The 18,251-nt window shown below is 38.9% G+C and overlaps 1 protein-coding gene across 1 annotated transcript in view; it reads left to right on the forward strand.

The window, feature by feature from the left end:
- The first annotated feature begins 1,335 nt into the window (after window positions 1–1,335).
- Window positions 1,336–18,251, forward strand: part of EPSTI1 (epithelial stromal interaction 1) — a 73,940-nt gene continuing 57,024 nt past the window's right edge. Inside the window, exons 1-3 of the mRNA XM_072135267.1 lie at window positions 1,336–1,625; window positions 3,112–3,164; window positions 10,275–10,358. Coding sequence (XP_071991368.1) covers window positions 1,429–1,625; window positions 3,112–3,164; window positions 10,275–10,358 — 334 coding nt within the window. The 5' untranslated portion in view covers window positions 1,336–1,428. The remainder of the gene's footprint in view (window positions 1,626–3,111; window positions 3,165–10,274; window positions 10,359–18,251) is intronic.

Raw genomic sequence — 18,251 nt, forward strand, 5'->3', positions numbered from 1 at the left:
TCCAGGAGGCTTCTCGACTTAACAGATTCAAAACCCTCTTTTCCCCCACTGATAGATTTTCTTCATCTTTCTCATATATTAGTGCCTTTACTTCTTGTGATACTTTTTGTTGGAAAACATCTAAGGGACTGCCTAGTTGTTAGGGTGGGTTGAAAGTGGACAGGTTACCTCCTTTAAAAGGGATTGCCGAAACAGATTTACAATACCCCTCCGTAAGTGACAAAAGACACTCAGCCTCCTCAACAGAGTGTGGGGGGGGGGGGGTGTGGATCGTGCACAAAAATACCAAGAGGACCTATTTGAACTGGAATCTCTACACTTCTAACATTTTTGTCATTTGTCGCGATTTTTTGTCTTTCAAAAAATTTTTTGAGATTAACTTTCCTAACTCCCTTAAACAAATCAATTTTGAAATTACGGGGTCAACTGCTTTGTCACCCCAAACTCTTAGAGAGGAGGGAAAGACAATCATCATTAAGAGGTATATTGGTAAGATTTAACACTGTAGAGGGGTCAGTCTCAACATTCCTATTTTCTTTTGAGTCCTTCTTTTTTTCCTACCCCTTCGGGTAGATTTCCTAAAGGGATAGAGCCTGAGGTGGTTTGTGCAGTTCCCTGCTCAGAAGAATTCCTTGTCTGAATCATGACCCCGCTTTGGTAATCAGATTGGTTAGAGTCTGAGTCTGTTGTCCAATATATTCGTCTAGGTACAGTGCCCCTCTAGTATCCTTCTTTCCGTTGTAAGAGAAGATTTCAACAGTCTTAAACTGTGACAGATTTCATCATCACAATTGAAAAAATAGGGTTTTTATATATACTATGATTGTTTATGTCTCAAAAATCAAATTGGAAAAATATTGGTTTCTCTGTCTGTGTAAGAGAACACTTTAAAAACAAGGTTTATTGTATGATCTTAAAAAACTTAGGGCTGTACAAAGCTAAAGCCCCCCAAAATTATCCAAACAGGCTTGGAAATAATTGCCAGCAAGCTGTGCAATTTCTATTAATCACCACAATGATGAATCTGGCGCAGCACTAGATTAGTGTTGTTTCACTCTGCACTGTTGGAACCGGGGACACGTTAATGAATTCCCCCCATTTATTTAATATTTTTACATGTGTCAGTTTTCACCTAACACATAATTACTCTGCAGCAAATATTCTTTGTAATATGTAGTATGCATCGTTTTTACATTTTAATTTATGCATATATCGGTACACAAGTATATATTGCACAGAATTTTGCTTATTCCTTTAAATGTAGGTAAATTACAAGAAGTAATCACTAACTTTTGTTTCCTGGAAACTCCCTGAAGCCAGGAATAGAGTGAGAGGCAGTACATGGGAGGGGAGACAGCTCTTCTATGAACTTGCCTTCACTAGGTACTTGTATAACTCATTCAGAAGGGAACAAGACAGGAGAATAGTATGTATGGACAAAGTTCATATGGCAGGAGTGGAAATGGGAGCAGAATGCAGAACAGATACCAAACCCAAAGAAATTACAATCACAGTGAGAACATAAGCAACAGAATGGAAGAGCAACAGAATTCAGACCCTCAACAAGATTACATGAATGAACAGCCAGCTCCACGGCCTCCTCAAGCTCCTCAGGACTCTCAATTGTAAGTTATAACATATAATGTATGTATCATACGCTATAATGTACTGTCTCAGATGTAAGTCATATCACCGTTTACACTATTATGTTCTGTATTGTTAATTGTGGCAACAGAATGAGGAGATGAGGCCCGTGAATATCTTAGACACTATATCATCGTTTGTCATTGCTTTTAGTGCAGTGTTTTGAGTGTTTTAGTATTTTATGTTGATCTGTCAAGTAAACTTTGCTCTTCTATCACACAGGACACAGCCCTGAGCTTGGTTTCGTTTCTCTGAGTCATTCTTGGTTTTAGTTTCATTTCTGCTTAACTGCGCCCAGTGAATGAATGACATACAGGATTAGATGAAATCTGTGCTGGGTGTAACAATGTTCAGTGATTCCAAGCCTGGGGCAGCATATAAAGGAATTATAAGTAGTATTTATTGAAAAGTTATCTATCATTACTCAGATCTGTTAACCCTTTAGCTTAGGAAATGGAGCAGGGGATGGACATGTGCACCACTGCTCCATTAAAGGGTTTCTCCAGTGACAGCAAGTTAGGGGCTAATTTCTTGTAACTGGAGAACCCCTAATATATTGGGCACTGGTTCACACCAATTCTCCAAACAGTCTGACCTGCACCTACCACAAACTTATTTCATAGGAGTATCTGTGTCTTTAGGAGGAAAATCGAATAACGCACGTAACATCATATAGAAGTAGTATTTTGACTCCTTTTTTGGCTTTAGTTTCTAGATCTTTGAATCCATTGACTCTTTACACTTTTAATTATACATTTAGCCTATTAAGTCTTACTTGCCTTTGTTTTCACCTATTTAATCTTTTGTATTGGTAGCCTTTAGATCTCCTAAAACATTTGTGATATAGCTAATAGATTTTTTCTTTCAGTCACTTAAATTTACATACTGCCATAGGGTTATTCTTTTGTGTTACTTGTGGTGGGTTTGCAGACAAAAGAGTGAAAATACAACTGATAGAACATATTAATATCATGCTGCACTCTGTTTTTGCTTTTTCAACATATGCTGTGTTTTTACCGTATAATCACCTGGTGTAAACCAAGGGTGCCCCCAGTCTGAGGGCCTCATTGTCATACAGCTCGAGTTAACCACCACCCCAGATGCACCAACAACCACAGTGCAACACACATTGCCATCTCAGCAATTCTGAAATATCACAGTACAATACTAAGTAGCACCTCAGAAACTAAATACTGAATTCAGAATACTGAATGTGGTTTTAATTAGTATAGACCGTTTTGAAGGCCCAATCACCGCTCAAGTTATACCACAAAAAATGATCTTCATGAATAAGAAGCACATATGAGCGGTGCACCTTTATCAAGCTGGTACTTTTTTGATGACTTCTTGACATTTCCACTCCTCTAATTTTAACTAGTTTGTGGTCCAAAATACTAGCCGCAAAATCTGGTGTGCAGTATTTACTATTTCTTACATTACGTTTGCATTGTTTTAATCTTATTGCAGCTCCTGCCAAGTTATTCAACCAGATCCTGTAAAAAGAGAAAAGCTTCTTACAAGTAAGAAAATGTTACACACATTCTGCATATGTAACTTAATATCTTTTCTATGTATCATAGCTGTGCTACTGACTGATTTGAAGAATATATTGGATTATAATACGGTTCTATACCAACTCCAATTTATAGTATATAGTCTATGGGGGACGTTCATCAGGGCTTGTTCACCAGTTTTCTGACAAAATCGCCAGGCATTGTGACTATTTTCCCCTTTACGCCACCTCCAAGCCAAGTAGTGGGTGCGGCAGGTGCCCGAGTGGGCCAGCGTGGGACATCCCTGCCCCCTGCAAAGGTTCAGGGATGACCGGTCTCCAGCATTAGCTCAATTCTACACCAGGCCAGAGCCTCCTGATGTATTCAGTGGCACCACAGGGGCAGGGTTTCATCGTACAATGGCACAGAAAGCGCCAACGTGTGATAAATTCTCCACTATATGTTTGTCATGCACAAGAATAACTTCAAAACTGGAAACAACCCCCTTTCAAAACTAATTTTTATGTAGCTGTATGAGAGTGATACCCAATATATTTTTTTCAACTTCCTGACAAGAAGCTTAAAGGGGTATTCTCATCTGTGCATTCACATTCAGTTTGATAAATCTTCCATATATAAACATTTCTTCAATTAGATGTTATTAAAAAAAATGTTCCTGTGTGAAGATAATTTCTCATGAATGTAGTCATTTTGTCCCCTAGAAAATAAACAAAAAGTTTTTGTATATGAAATGTCCGTGAGTTACTGCATATCCCCAGCCATCCTGTGTTAATGATCGCTGAATCCCGGAGGTCAGACAGGACTCATTAGCTCTTTTCTGGCCATTGCTGCCCAAATGTGAGGTGGTCGTAACCGAGGAAGCTATCTCGTTTCTAAGGGACAACATGGCTATGTTTATGGGAAATTATCTTCACACAGGAATATTTTTTTTAATAACATCCAATTGAAGAAATGTTTATATATGGAAGATTAGTGAAACTGAATGTGAATGCCCAGACGAGAATACCCCTTTAACCATCTTGGTACCTTCCAAATGTAATTGTGAGGTTGTCATGTCCTTGCTACATTGCAGCCAAGGGGCATAATGGAGACTTTCTAAAACATTAATCCCCTAAAGGATTTTAAATACATTTCTGTTGAGTTTTCTTTCAAATTGTTGTATAGTATGTCATAAATAGTTTGGATTTATTTGGTTGAGAGCAAGACCTTGTGAGGATGCAAGCCCAGCTCTCCACCAGGACTGATCAGCGGTGTAAAGTGGTTTTCCATTTAAGCAAATGAATGTTATTGTTGTTATTGTTTGTATGACAATAATGACAATCTTCCAATATACTTACTGTATTAATTCCTCACAGTATTCTAGATCTCTGCTTGCAGTCACTCTATAGGAAGCTTTCATGTTTACTTCTAATGGACAGAAATCTGACCATTATCACACAGGTGCACGGCTCGTTATATCACACAGCTGTGATTACTCTAAGTGATAATAACGAGCCGTGCACCTGTGTGACATCATATGACCAAGGACAGATTTCTATCCACTGGAAGTTAACAATGATTCCACCTATATAATGATAGAAAGCAGAGATCTAGAAAACTGTGAGGAATTGATATATAAAGTATATTGGAAAATTGTACTTTTTATCATACAAACAATAATATTAATCTGTTAAAACGGAACAACCCCTTTAAGGCTGCATGCACACAAACGTATGCACGCCCGGCTGTATGGAGAGTAGGAGGGGTGACCTCCCCTCTCCATAGCAGTGCATGGCGTATGGGCCGTAACATGGGGAAAGATAGGACATGTCTTATCTTTTTCCCATGTAGGGAGCGGTAAGGTGGCGCACCATATCACTCCTTGTGGCCATTGCCATCTATGGTGGGCGTATGTACGGCCACAAGCTTGTGGCCATACATACGTCCCCCATACAGTAATGTGCATGGGGCCTTAGTGTTCTGTTTTGGAAAATAGAGAGTGATTTCCAATTTGTACTATTGTAGGGCTTAGGGTATCATGGTGGAAGGCCGGCTCAGGAGCCTTAGGGGTCCCTACATGAAGAGACCAGTACTAACAACAATATGCTGTAGTTGGGGGTCTTATACAGATTTTGCATTGTGGTCCAGCGTGGACCAGATACCACTGGTCAGAATGACATGGCATGTGTAATTAAGGCACTGGGTGTGATTATGGTCCATAAGCATGCAACACATTAGTATAGTATGTAAGGTAAGTATGTGAAAGCAATATGTACAGACATTTCAGTTTTCAAAACATTCAGAAATGTTAATATTTAATTGAAAACACCCTTTTTTATTGTTCATTCTACATTTATAGTTCAAACTGTGTTTTTTTTTTGCTTTAAAGTTATGCTTTACCTAATGCTCAAACATTACTATGAATAAGTAATACTCTTGGAAATAAGCTCACAGGTGCCCTATAGAGAACATTCAGAAAGTTGTTAAAATGACATTTCACAGTAAAAAATAAAATGGAATACGTTTTCTCTGGCACAGCATTAGACAGATTGAGCCCCTAACACATGGGCCATACCTGGGTGGAGAAGGGAGAGGAAGTGGGTGCCCTTCACCCCTCCCCACTCCATTGAAAGCTTAGTGACTTGCGCTGCAAAGAAGGCAAAATATGGGACACTGTGTGCTCACCACACCATGACCAGGTGCCATAGATCTCTATAGGGGCCTTGACACCGCCACAAATTATCAACAACCCCGCATAGTCTTGCTCATGGGGCCTTACTTAGTTTTGAGACACTTTTGATAAATCTGCACCAAAGGCGTTTCAGTCATTCCCAGACCTTATTCAAGCTGTATATGTCACAAAGCGTGTATGCAACCTTGTCTGTAATTATAAAATTTGGTGACTCTTTTGCTTTTTGCTGAATAAAAGCATGCCATTGAATGACTAATACCGTGATTAATTACCGTACTTACTGACATTGGAATGGTATGGATTGCATATCTCAATGGAAACATACTCCAAAGAAACTAGACTAATCCTGCAGTTATACTCCCTTATACCTGTCCATTAATTTTTGTCAAGAGTTATCAAGAAATAGGGAACAGTTGGGCACTATTGTAGAGCTACTATCACCTCAATTTCTGTGCTGTAATATAGATAGACATCTATGCTGAAGTCTCTTTGCAACTTGAAAAGAATGGCTACTTCATATAGGTCATTCAGAAATGTATTTTACCTAATCAGCTGCCAATCTTCCTATTCAAGAATACAAGTTGAAAGGAAATCTACCATTAAAATTAAGCCTGATAAGCCAGGACACTTACTCACGGATCCAGGCACAGTGACTTCTTATATTTGTTATCCCTGGCATTTTAATTCCCCACTCTGGCCCACTCGCAGCGGGGGGTAGCCCCCTTCACTCCCTGCCATGATTACTTTGTGTGAAGGTGGCATAAGTGAAGAAATAATTACAATTCCTGGCTGTGTGCATACCAATAGTTTGTTGATGCTCAGTGTTCTTTTGCCTTGCTGTGGTACTGGTATTTGTTACTATATTTGTGACTTTTTATCTAGAACTCTGAAAATGGTTCAGATACTTTGCATCTAATAATAAGTACTGCCAGCATGCTCTACCAAATCAACAATCTGATGTAAATACTTTTGTGTAAAAACTACAAAAGTGCTTAAGGAATGATACCTTTATTGGCTAACCAGAAAAATTATATTTGGTGCAAGCTTTCAGGGCACACAGGCCCCTTCTTCAGGCATGGATACAAATGAAGCACTGAGAGAAAAACACAATATTTGAGGGATGTTACAACAAGATAATTAGTACATATGGTGAGACTCAATTAAGATAAGCTGGGGCAATAAAACTAGAGGTTATGTTACACAGAGAAGGGTGATAGGCAGGGGGTGGGGGGCTAGGATGGCAGGGGTCTGGAGTTAGTCTCTTGTGGGGATTGAAGTGAGTCCATGTAATGAGCCATAAATCCAGGTGCAATATTGAGGCCTTGTGTCAGTGACTGGAAGGTCATCATCAGTTTGAACTCCCAGGTTTTCCTTTCTCTGCTGTCCTTAAAGTCACCTTTCAGTATTAGGACCTTTAAATCCTTCTCGCTGTGGCCTGGTCCAGAAAAGTGTTTTCCCACAGGTGTGTCCATCCCCTCACTTATGGTGTGTCTGTGAGAATTCATCCTCCTCTGAAGTTTTTGTTGGGTCTCCCCAATGTATATATTATTTGTGTGACACCTCATGCACAGTATCATGTACACAACATTGGAGGATCTACAGGAGAATGTGCCTGGGATTTTATACTCCTGTTGTGTGTTGGGGATGTGGACTGTGCTTGATGATAGAACATGCACACACGTCTTGCATCTTTTGTTCTGGCAGGGAAAAGTGCCCGTCTGTGTTGGTGGTGAGAGGGCACTTCTTACCAGGAGATTCCTTATGTTTGGTGGCTGTTTGTAAGCAAGGAGGGGTAGGTCCGGGAATATGTCCTTTAGCCTGTTGTCCTTATGAAGAATGGCTTGGAGATCTTCTGCAATTTTCTTTAAAATCTTCATTTGTGGGTTGTACATGACCACCAGGGGCACTCTGCACTTGTCCTCTTTCTGTTGGTATTCTAGCAGGCTGCTCCTTGGAATCCTTCTAGCTCTGTGGATCTGTCTATCTATAACTAGGGGGTGATACCCATGTTGTAAGAATGTTCTTCTTAGTGATAGAAGGTGTTGTTCTCTATCCTCACTCTCTGAGCAGATCCGGATGTATCTCAGAGCTTGGCTGTAGACAATAGATTTCTTGATATGTTTTGGATGGAAACTGTTCCACTTTAGGTACGCTGGACGACCTGTAGGTTTTTGATAAATTGTAGTTTGTATGCTGTTGTCCCTAATGTATATGGTTGTATCCAGGAAATGTACCTTAGATTTTGAGTAGTCCAGGGAGAGTTTTATGGTAGGATGAAATTTGTTATAACTTCTGTGGAAAGACAACAGTTCATCCTCAGATCCTGACCAGATAACAAGCAGGTCATCAATATAGCGGAAGTATGCTAGAGGTTGAGTGGCGCAGGTTGTAAGAAACTCCTCCTCTAGTTTTGCCATGAACAGGTTGGCATACTGTGGTGACATTCTGCTTCCCATGGCACTTCCCATACACTGCAAGTAAATGTCCTCACCAAAGGAGAAATAATTGTGATGCAGTACAAACCTGATGAGCTGTAGGACAGGTTCTGTGGCCATGTTGTTCTTCTGCAGAAAGTATTTACAAGCAGCTATACCATCTTCATGTGGGATGTTGGAATAGAGGGATGCAACATCCATAGTTGCCAATATTGTGCCATCTGGTAGTGGACCCAGGTTGGAAAGTTTACGGAGGATGTCGGTGGTGTCTTGGACATAGCTAGGCGTCTCCTTCACTAAAGGTTTTAAAATGTTCTCCACCCAGCCAGAGATACCTTCAGTTAGGGTTCCAACACCAGAAATGATTGGTCTCCCTGGATTTCCATCTTTATGTATTTTTGGGAGCATGTAGAATGTACCTATTCTGGGAGTGTTTGGTATTAAATCCAGTAGAGAGTCAGCTATTGGGTCAAAGCCATTAATGATCTCAGTAAGTTCTCTTGTATATTGTACAGTCGGATCTTCCCTCAATGGTGTGTAGTATCTTTCATCAGAAAGTTGTCTGTTAGCTTCCTGAATGTAATCTGAAGTGTTGATAATTACTACAGCTCCACCTTTATCTGCTGGTTTGATGACAATATCTTTGTTGGATTTTAATGACCGCATGGCTTTCCTTTCTTGTATGCTTAGGTTGTCCGTGATGTTGTGATTTCTGTCTAACAATTCCGATTTCACTTTTTTTCTGAAACAGTCTATGTAGTAATCCAAGGTTTGATTAAATCCGGGTTGAGGGGTCCAATTAGACTTTTTCCTCTTTTTTGATGTTTCATGTCCCGGGTCAGTCTGTAATGCGGTCTCACTTTTGTCAAAAAAGAATTCTTTCAGTCGTAATCTGCGAAAAAATTCTTCTACATCACTGCAGAATTGTACCTTGTCAAGTGGTTTTGTGGGACAAAATGTCAGTCCTTTAGATAAAACATTTATCTCCACTTTGCTAGGTTCATACTGAGAGAGGTTTACAACAGGGGATGATGCATCCAAGTTGTGATGTTGACTTTTCTTACCTTGTTCTTTGAGACCTGCTCTCATCCTTAACCTGTTAAGTTTTTTTAGTTTGTTGGTAATAAGTTGATCTTGTAAATTATTGAAAAAGTTCTCCAATGTGTTTATAGTAGTGCCCCAGCTTATCTTAATTGAGTCTCACCATATGTACTAATTATCTTGTTGTAACATCCCTCAAATATTGTGTTTTTCTCTCAGTGCTTCATTTGTATCCATGCCTGAAGAAGGGGCCTGTGTGCCCTGAAAGCTTGCACCAAATATAATTTTTCTGGTTAGCCAATAAAGGTATCATTCCTTAAGCACTTTTGTAGTTTTTACACAAAAGTATTTACATCAGATTTTTGATTTTTCCTGGCTAACACGGTACGTCAACAATTTTCTCAACATACTACCAAATCAACAACATCAAAAGTGCCTACTACATTTATGAAAAATGTGAGATGCAAAGATGGGTTTTTAAATATGATATTGTAATATGGAACATTTTAACTAATTTGCATTTCATTATTTATAATTACATAAAATACATAAAAAAAATACATTGGCATGTACAGCAGGAAAAATACATACAACCCATGCTGTTTGTTTCTGCACCATTTCTGACATGTAAATTAAAACCTTAGCCTTACTAGAAAGCTTCCACATTACCAATCAGGAAGGGCACGGGTGCATATATAGCAGACAATATAGATTCCATCTGCAGCTGTTCTTTTGTTAAGCAGATGGAAAATTAAAATACAATAATTGAAATCAATCATTTGCATAGTAATCTTGACTCAGCCTATGGTTCCGAAATAGATATACAATTACTCGGAGCATCTGTGTTCGATTACAAACTATGTTACTTTTTGTAATGACTTCACATTGACATTTGTCAGAGATCAGTGTTTTTATTAATAAAAAAAAGCAAGTTAACAATACAGGAAAACTTTGTTCTCTGTCTTTCAGTGAGAAGAAAAGAGGAAGAGGACTATGAGAGTTTTAAGAACTCTAGGAGGTCTGGACCTATACATCTTACTCCAAAGAAACTGGGTGAGTTAAGGAAGGAAGCTTACGAGATTGTTTAATCATATAAATTATTATTTATAATGCAGTTTTGTGATTTTTTTTTACTCTTTGCAATGATGAAAAACAAAAGCAAGATATGGGCACAGGACCGCCAGCAGGGGGAATTTTAAGACTGGCGTCCTACTCTTTTGAATGTTTGTCTCCCTGTAACAATTGATTTTAATATATAAGTTTTTCAGTCATAAAGTGTGCTAGAACAGTATTTTATTTTCATTTAAAATGGAAGAAACAAGAAGAAAATCATATTACTGAGCACCTGACCCATAGTTTTAACCGTCTATTCACTGAAAGCTAGATAGGATAAGAAAAGTTTTTTTTGTTAGGATAAAGCTAATTTGCAGCACATAAGCATAATACATATACATTTTATCTCAACTACAGTAAAGATATATGTGCAGACCATCCAAAACAACACACAGAACATTCTTATTTTGATTGGGTCACAGTTTGGCTACAATTAACAATTCTCTTTATCTTAATCTTTACTAAAATTTCTTCTTCAATTTGTAGCCAAGATCTTTGCCAGGATATTTCCTTTCAACATGTCTCATAATAGCACTTTATAACCCCTTGTCCATACTTTATAACTACCATGTCACATATTATTACATCACATTGATGTTGAGGATGTATAGGATCTATATAGAACAAGTGTCTGCTGTATCATAGAGCACACATCTGCTATCAACTGCAGCTATTGGTTCACCTGTTCGGGGCCATATTTGAACCCAATCATTTAGGCAAATCCTAAAAATTGCAATAAAAAGTTTGAACAGAATAATATCAATAGAACTGTCAGCTGGTATCACAAAAATGAAACCTTACATCAATTTGTAGGGAAGTCTCAAGAAGGTGGAAGACAAGTGGACCAGGGCTTCCAACTTTTGTCAAACATGCCCACAGACCCAAATACCAGGCTACTCATATCTTTGATTATTATCCTTGTCAATTTAGAGTTCAAGCATGACAAAAATACTGGAAGACTTCCAAGCACAATATTTAAATCTAAGATAGACTTTGCATTCTCACCACTAACAACGGTTTCTCTTTAGAAGGTTACCGAACTTTCTGCTCACAGCATTGTCAGCTTCTAAAGACCTTTTAATCTGTCATTTACTTATAAGAGATGCCTTTGAAGGGGTTGTCTGAAATAGAAAACTTGTTTTCAAATACTCTGTTAGCAGCTGGGAGGGAATGGATGGGGTTGTTACTGTTGGGTCTGTGCTAAACTTTGCGGGCTCAGGTCCACAAACCCAGAAATCAATGTCAGCACCGATCGTGGGTGGTATTTCTTTAAATGACGCCATCGGCGTCCTAATGTCTGAATATGTCTCCGTTTTGCCACACATAAAACATTTATTCAAAAGTGACTCCTTAAAGGGGTATTCCAGGAATATGAACGTCTGACACAAAAACCCATGATGATATAAATAAATGAATACAACAATACTCAATGTCATTAGTCACAAAATGGAGCTTAAGTAGTTTGATTTTATGATTTACAAAATTTATGGCCTCTCTAAAGTAGGTGGAGTTATCACCAAGATGGCTGCCACCTGAAACTAGTCCCAAGATCCTTTAGTTCTCAGTAACTCCTCCTCCCTCTTATGCTCTGCTCCCACTGATGATGTAGCAGACAGTCCTGCTCTGTTACCATAGTAATGATGTATAACTGCCATCACCAAATCACTAACCATACTGAATGCACTGCAACCAACTGACTACAGCCAAACGTAGTGGTGATCACATGACCTGCCCAGGCAGGTGCATAACATGTGATGTGGACATGTGACCAGCGGCCATCTTCTGTCCTGTGTCTGCTCCGCGCAGAGGAAATTAACGGACTGATTAAAGGGCCAGTAGCAATTTAATTCTCTATCACAGTGTATGTCACCAGCATTTTCTGCTAAGGGGAGCAAAATTTTAAATAACAACTAATTACAGATTAGCTTATATTTTGAGTACCCATTTGTATATGAATTATGCTGATTTCTGGAATACCCCTTTAAACAACTATGTACATCCAAGTATGAAAAGTTAGCAGTTAGATTGGCAATAAAGAGAAATAATGTTTTTGCAAAGATTTTTACATTTTTTATGGTATTGACATAAAGTTAGTAATTTTGTTACCACGCTGACCCAAAGAACAACAGGTATTTTTAATTTTGACGACACAATAAAAAAAAGGCGCAGTTTGCACAATTTGCTATGCAGAAAGAATTCCCACATACATCTATGTAAACTGCAAAATATAAAAGTTATTTGTTAAAGGTCTTTATTTTATCTCAGTTTGTGTCTTTAAGCATACATTCTGTTCCCTAGCTGACTGTTGACATATAATATTTATTTGATGTAAGAATTATGGTTATAGTGACATTTCACCATACACTAGGTGCTAGCAGTCGGTATACAGGCCTTATAACCTTTAAACAATGAGCGGTCTTAGATTGTAAAATTAAAAATAAACCCAATAAAAAGAATGTATAAAAAAGCTATGAAGTGTCTAACACACAATTGCTGAATACATACTTTTCCAAACATTTGTTGAATATTTATGATATACGGTAATTAAGATCATTTAACATATACAATGTAGTAAAGCTAGACACAGGATCAAAGTTCATGTGGTCATTATGGAAGATATAATTGGAAAATATGAAACTTAATTATCTGCGTGTACTACCTTACCACATAGATACTGAATAAAAGAAAATTGTAGTGAGTCTAAATACATAGGATGACCTCTTGAATGGTCAAAGGGGATTGGAAAAATGGAAATGTGATTTTGTTGTGTCCTGCTAATTTTAATGGATATAGTGAATTTATGCACATTATTTGTCATTTTTCATATGCTCTTACCTGCTGAATGGCATGTGATGTAGCTGTGCACATTGGCCCACATTTATTAAAGCCCCAGTGCCAATTTTTTTCTTTGACTTTGCACCTTCTTTTCAAACTGCCTACACATGTATTTATAAACTGTCTTGGCTGCACTATACCTGACGTTACACAAAAATCTGCACTGAAAGGGGCGTGCAAAGCCTGACCATGCAACACATTTATCATGCAGTGTCCAACAGAATTGTGTTACACGCTCTATGTTAAAGGTGCACCTAAAAAGTTGGTGCACTATGTTGGAGCAGTTCAGGGTGCACCAGATTCATGAATCTGGGGCACTCTGAACACTTTATAGGCAAACTGCACCTAGAGCAGTTTGCACTGTTTTTGTGGGCCACCGATAAATGTGGGCCACTAAATGTTGTTAAAGCTGTATGGAGAGAGCTAATTAAAATTTTATGCTGCAGGGTGGGTAGATTCTGACCGCTAACAGCCGAGACTACTGCTGCCACGTTGGAGCCAAACCCACCCTAACAGGCTTGAAAACATAACCTCTTCAGGACGGCTCCATGTAAATATATGACCAACTTCAAACGGCTATATCTCTTGAACCCTGGCATCTAGAAACACAAATCTGGTGTAAAATTAAACTGAGAATCTCAGAGAATCTTTAATATGATATATGGATTGTTTATGGATGCCAGAGATATCCACTCTTAAAGCTGTGCTAAAAAAGTTTATTTTTATGTACAGCTTTCTATTGTCGGTTATTAATTTAAAAGTGTACATCTCCGGTTCTGTTAAGCCATAGCTCCCAACTGTCCCGATTTTGACGGGACTTTCCCGTTTTTCGTACCTCTGCCCCGCTTCACGAGCAGCTATGAGATTGTCACGGATTCTCCCCCCAGGTCCCGCTGTGTCCCGGCGCTGTGTCCGCATAGTAAATACTTTGAAAGCCTGAACTCACAGTAGAGAATGGCTTCTACAGACATCGGGAGGGAATCCTTTTCAGAGAAGTGTCGGGCTTAGCGGAGAGAGCAGGGACCACGTCATCAGCTTCAGATCAGCATCTGTCCATATATGGTCACTGCATCTCCTAGGGTTCCCCAGAGCAGACATCGGGCAGGGAATCCTTTTCAGAGAAGTGTCGGCTTAGCGGAGAGAGCAGGGACCACGTCATCAGGTCAGATCAGTATCTGTCCATATATGGTCTCCAGGGCTTCCCCAGACACAAGCTATTTATATAATTAAATTAAATAAAGTTTTGGCCAGGCTGAGATTCGAACCTGGGACCTTGTGCACCATAGACAGGAGCTTAACTAACTGAGCTATAAGCCCAGTGATATAGAGCTGAGGAGTTCTGGTAACTAAGAAGTGTTATCTGCCATTTAAACTGTGACACAGACTAATGCACTGATATATAGAGAGGGATCTTCTCAGACTTTATTATTGTAATTATTGAGACTATTATTATTATAAATTTTATTATTTTTATTATTATGGAGATGATTATTAATAATGGTAAAGATAATAATAATAATCTCCATAATAATAATAATCTCTATAATAATAATAATAGTCTCAATAATTACAATAATCTGAGAAGATCCCTCCCTGTATACCAAGGCAGCATATAGTCATAGTTCTTAGTTACCAAAATTCTCCACCCTGTTAATCACAGAGATTATAGGCGTTTGAATTGTGACCCCCTCCAGCCATTCAGCTGACTGTAGAAGGATCTGCAGGAAACACTTTTACTTTTCATTATTGCAAAAGTACATGCATCCTCTGCACCTGGGAAAACCTGAGAGAAGTTGGCCCCCCCACCTTGTCCAAATCAAACAAAATTGGTGTCAAACGTTTGTGCTACGTTTGTGCTGGTTTGTGCAGCAGAAATTTTCGTTTGTGCCGCTATTGTTTTTAAGATATTCGTGAAATTTTCCAGAGGTCATCAGAGGTCAACCAGCCCCCCCACATTGCCCAAACCAAACCAAACTGGTGCCGAACAATTCTGCTACATTTGTGCTGCTCAAATTTTTGTTTGTGCTGCTTTTGTTTTGAATAAATGAACAAAAAAATTAAAGGTCAAAAGTTCATCTAGCCCCCCCACATTAACCAAATCAAACAAAACTGGTGTCAAACTTTAGTGCAACGTTTGTGCTGGTTTGTGCATCAAAAATTTTCATTTGTGCCGCTATCATTTTTAAGGTATGTTCAGGTGTTCACATAGGTTAAAGGTGTTTAGGATGAACTGGTAAAAAACAAACCTAGTGACACTTCCCTGGTTTGATCACCAGGGGGAGCTAGCAAACACATTGTACTTTGGAAGAAATGAACTCTGATGACCTCTGGAAAAAAGTATGAATATATTAAAAATGATAGCGGCACAAACAAAAATTTTTGCTGCACAAACCAGCACAAACGTAGTACTAATGTTTGACACCAGTTTTCTTCGATTCGGTTAATGTGGGGGGGCTGCTTGAACTTTGACCTTTCATTTTTTGTTCAAATATTCAAAACAAAAGCAGCACAAACAAAAATTTGAGCAGCACAAACCAGTACAAACATAGCAGAATTGATTGGCACCAGCTTTGTTTGGTTTGGGCAATGTGGGGGGGCTGGTTGACCTCTGATGACCTCTGGAAACTTTCATTGAAATCATAAAAACGATAGCGGCACAAATGAAAATTTTTGCTGCACAAACCTGCACAAACCAGCACAAACGTAGCACAAACGTTTGACACCAATTTTGTTTGATTTGAACAAGGTGGGGGGGCCAACTTCACTCAGGTCCTGGGAAAGGGTGATGGAATAATGCTCTACATATTTATAACATAGTGGTAAAAGTTACTACTTTTTAAAAACCACTTTAATTGGAGAAAATTGGAATAAAGTAAATTTTTTCACATTTGTAGTCAATTATTGCCAAATTTTAAATATGTAATTATTAAAACTATGGTTTCAAAATAAAGTCCCACATGTCTTGAAAATAAAAAAGTAAAATTTGTTATGATATGTAATGCTGCTCCAGAGATATCTTCATTTAAAGAAGTGCATAGCAGAACATCAAAAATTGACCTGGTCATTCTGGCACCAATGAACGGTGGTAGTAAGAGGGATATATATATATATATAAATATGCAAAATAATCATAAACATGTTAGATATCCCTAAAATTCAAATATAAAAATAACTATCCCATTGAGTTAGGCATACATATATTTCACAACTGGAACAGTTTTACCCAGATATTTCTGATTAATCTCCCCTATCTATGTATCTCTATCCATCTTAATTCAAACATAAGTGTCTTATACTCATTGCCTATAGTAACCAATCAAAGCTCAGAGCTCATATTAATGACCTGTGGCAAAACAGCAACCAATCACAGCTCAGCTTCCAGCAGCCACAGCAGCAGACAATGGCTACTGTTTATGGTGGTTAATAAGTGTATTTTGGAAAGTGTAGGGTGAAAATTTTGGCTCAAAAAACCTGGTCTATGACGATCACTGAGTCACAGAGAGCGGCTGCGCAAAATTGTAATAGTAAACGGGACGGTACAGATTCTTTTAGTGACATACATAAATACACATACATACACTCAGCTTAATATATCAGCTTTAAATATAAATGAACTATGTCAATTTAATATATCCCTAATGTAGACTGCAAGTAAAAGCCAAAAATGTTGCAACTGTGTTATCATTGTCACTTCTGATGGATTCTACATTTTTCATATTCTCTGGAATGTATAGAAGAATGGGGTAGTAAAAAATGAAAAGGTCTGTTGCATTACAGTCTTAATTGAGTTCAGAAAATATTGTATAAGGTTGTAAATATATTTCTTAACTTGTTCACAAGGAGTCATAACAAGTATATAAAGTGGGTTTACCCATGTATATTTATCAGAGAAGCAGCTGTCTGTAAGATAAGTTATTTAATATAATTTTATTACCGTATTTTTCAGACTATAAGGCGCAAAAAAATCCTTTGATTTTCTCAGAAATCAAAGGTGCGCCTTTTAGTCCAGTGCACCTTATATATGAATTGTACTTACAGACAACAGCTGCCTTGAACTGTGCACAGGTCTGCCACCTGCTGGTCATCCATCCTTGCTGGTCATAATCAGGTGTGCCTTTTAATCCGGTGCGCCTCATAGTCCGAAAAATACAGTATTATGTTACTTGTAATTATTTCACGTTACAGCCCAAAGCTTCAGATTTAGATGTTATAATTTCAAATATTATTTTCAGCCCTTGACTCAGAAGTTCCACATCAATGAAACCGGCTTCTTTGATATTGTCCGGGTTCAGGGGTAATGGACCCACTGAACCACCGTGGATGATGAAATAAGCCGACACCTGGGAGCCGAGTTTAAGTGGTACCCGGTTTTCACCAAAGCCCGCCGAAGTCACCAGAACCCACCTTGCCAAGGCAAGGTGCAGAATCGTGAGGCAGAGACAGAGTCGGGGAGAGGCAGGAGGTCATGACAGGCAGCACGGAATCAGTCGGGGATGTAGCTTAAGGTCAGGATAGGCGGCACAGGAGAGAAGTCAGGAACAGAATCAAGGTCACAAGAGATAATCACTATAAACGCACAGGACATAGGAATTAGCTTTTACTAAGGCACGAGGGTCAAAGATCCAGCAGGGGACAGAGAAAGGGGCTGGCAATTTATCAGGGGAGGCACGCTGAGCCTTTAAATCTTACAGAGCTTAGGAGACGGGGGCACGCACGCTGGATCGTGGGGACCACGGAGAGGTAGGTGAGGCCAGGGTAGGTGAGTGAGGCTGCAGACTGGCTCCGGGAGCACAGGGAGGCACACGGGTGCACCTGCAACTCGGGATATGGGTCGCAGGAGCACCTGTGACAGATATCCAAATATTCGTTCTTCTCATAACCATCTCCAGGATGGATTCTTCATACTCTGGAACTCTCTATCAAAAATTTGTCAGGCTGTCCCCCACCGTTCAAAACTCTCAAAACCCATTTCATTAGGATATTGCCATGGTCTCTCTC

This window comes from Engystomops pustulosus, chromosome 2 (assembly GCF_040894005.1).
Source record: "Engystomops pustulosus chromosome 2, aEngPut4.maternal, whole genome shotgun sequence".
Taxonomy (NCBI): Eukaryota; Metazoa; Chordata; class Amphibia; order Anura; family Leptodactylidae; genus Engystomops; species Engystomops pustulosus.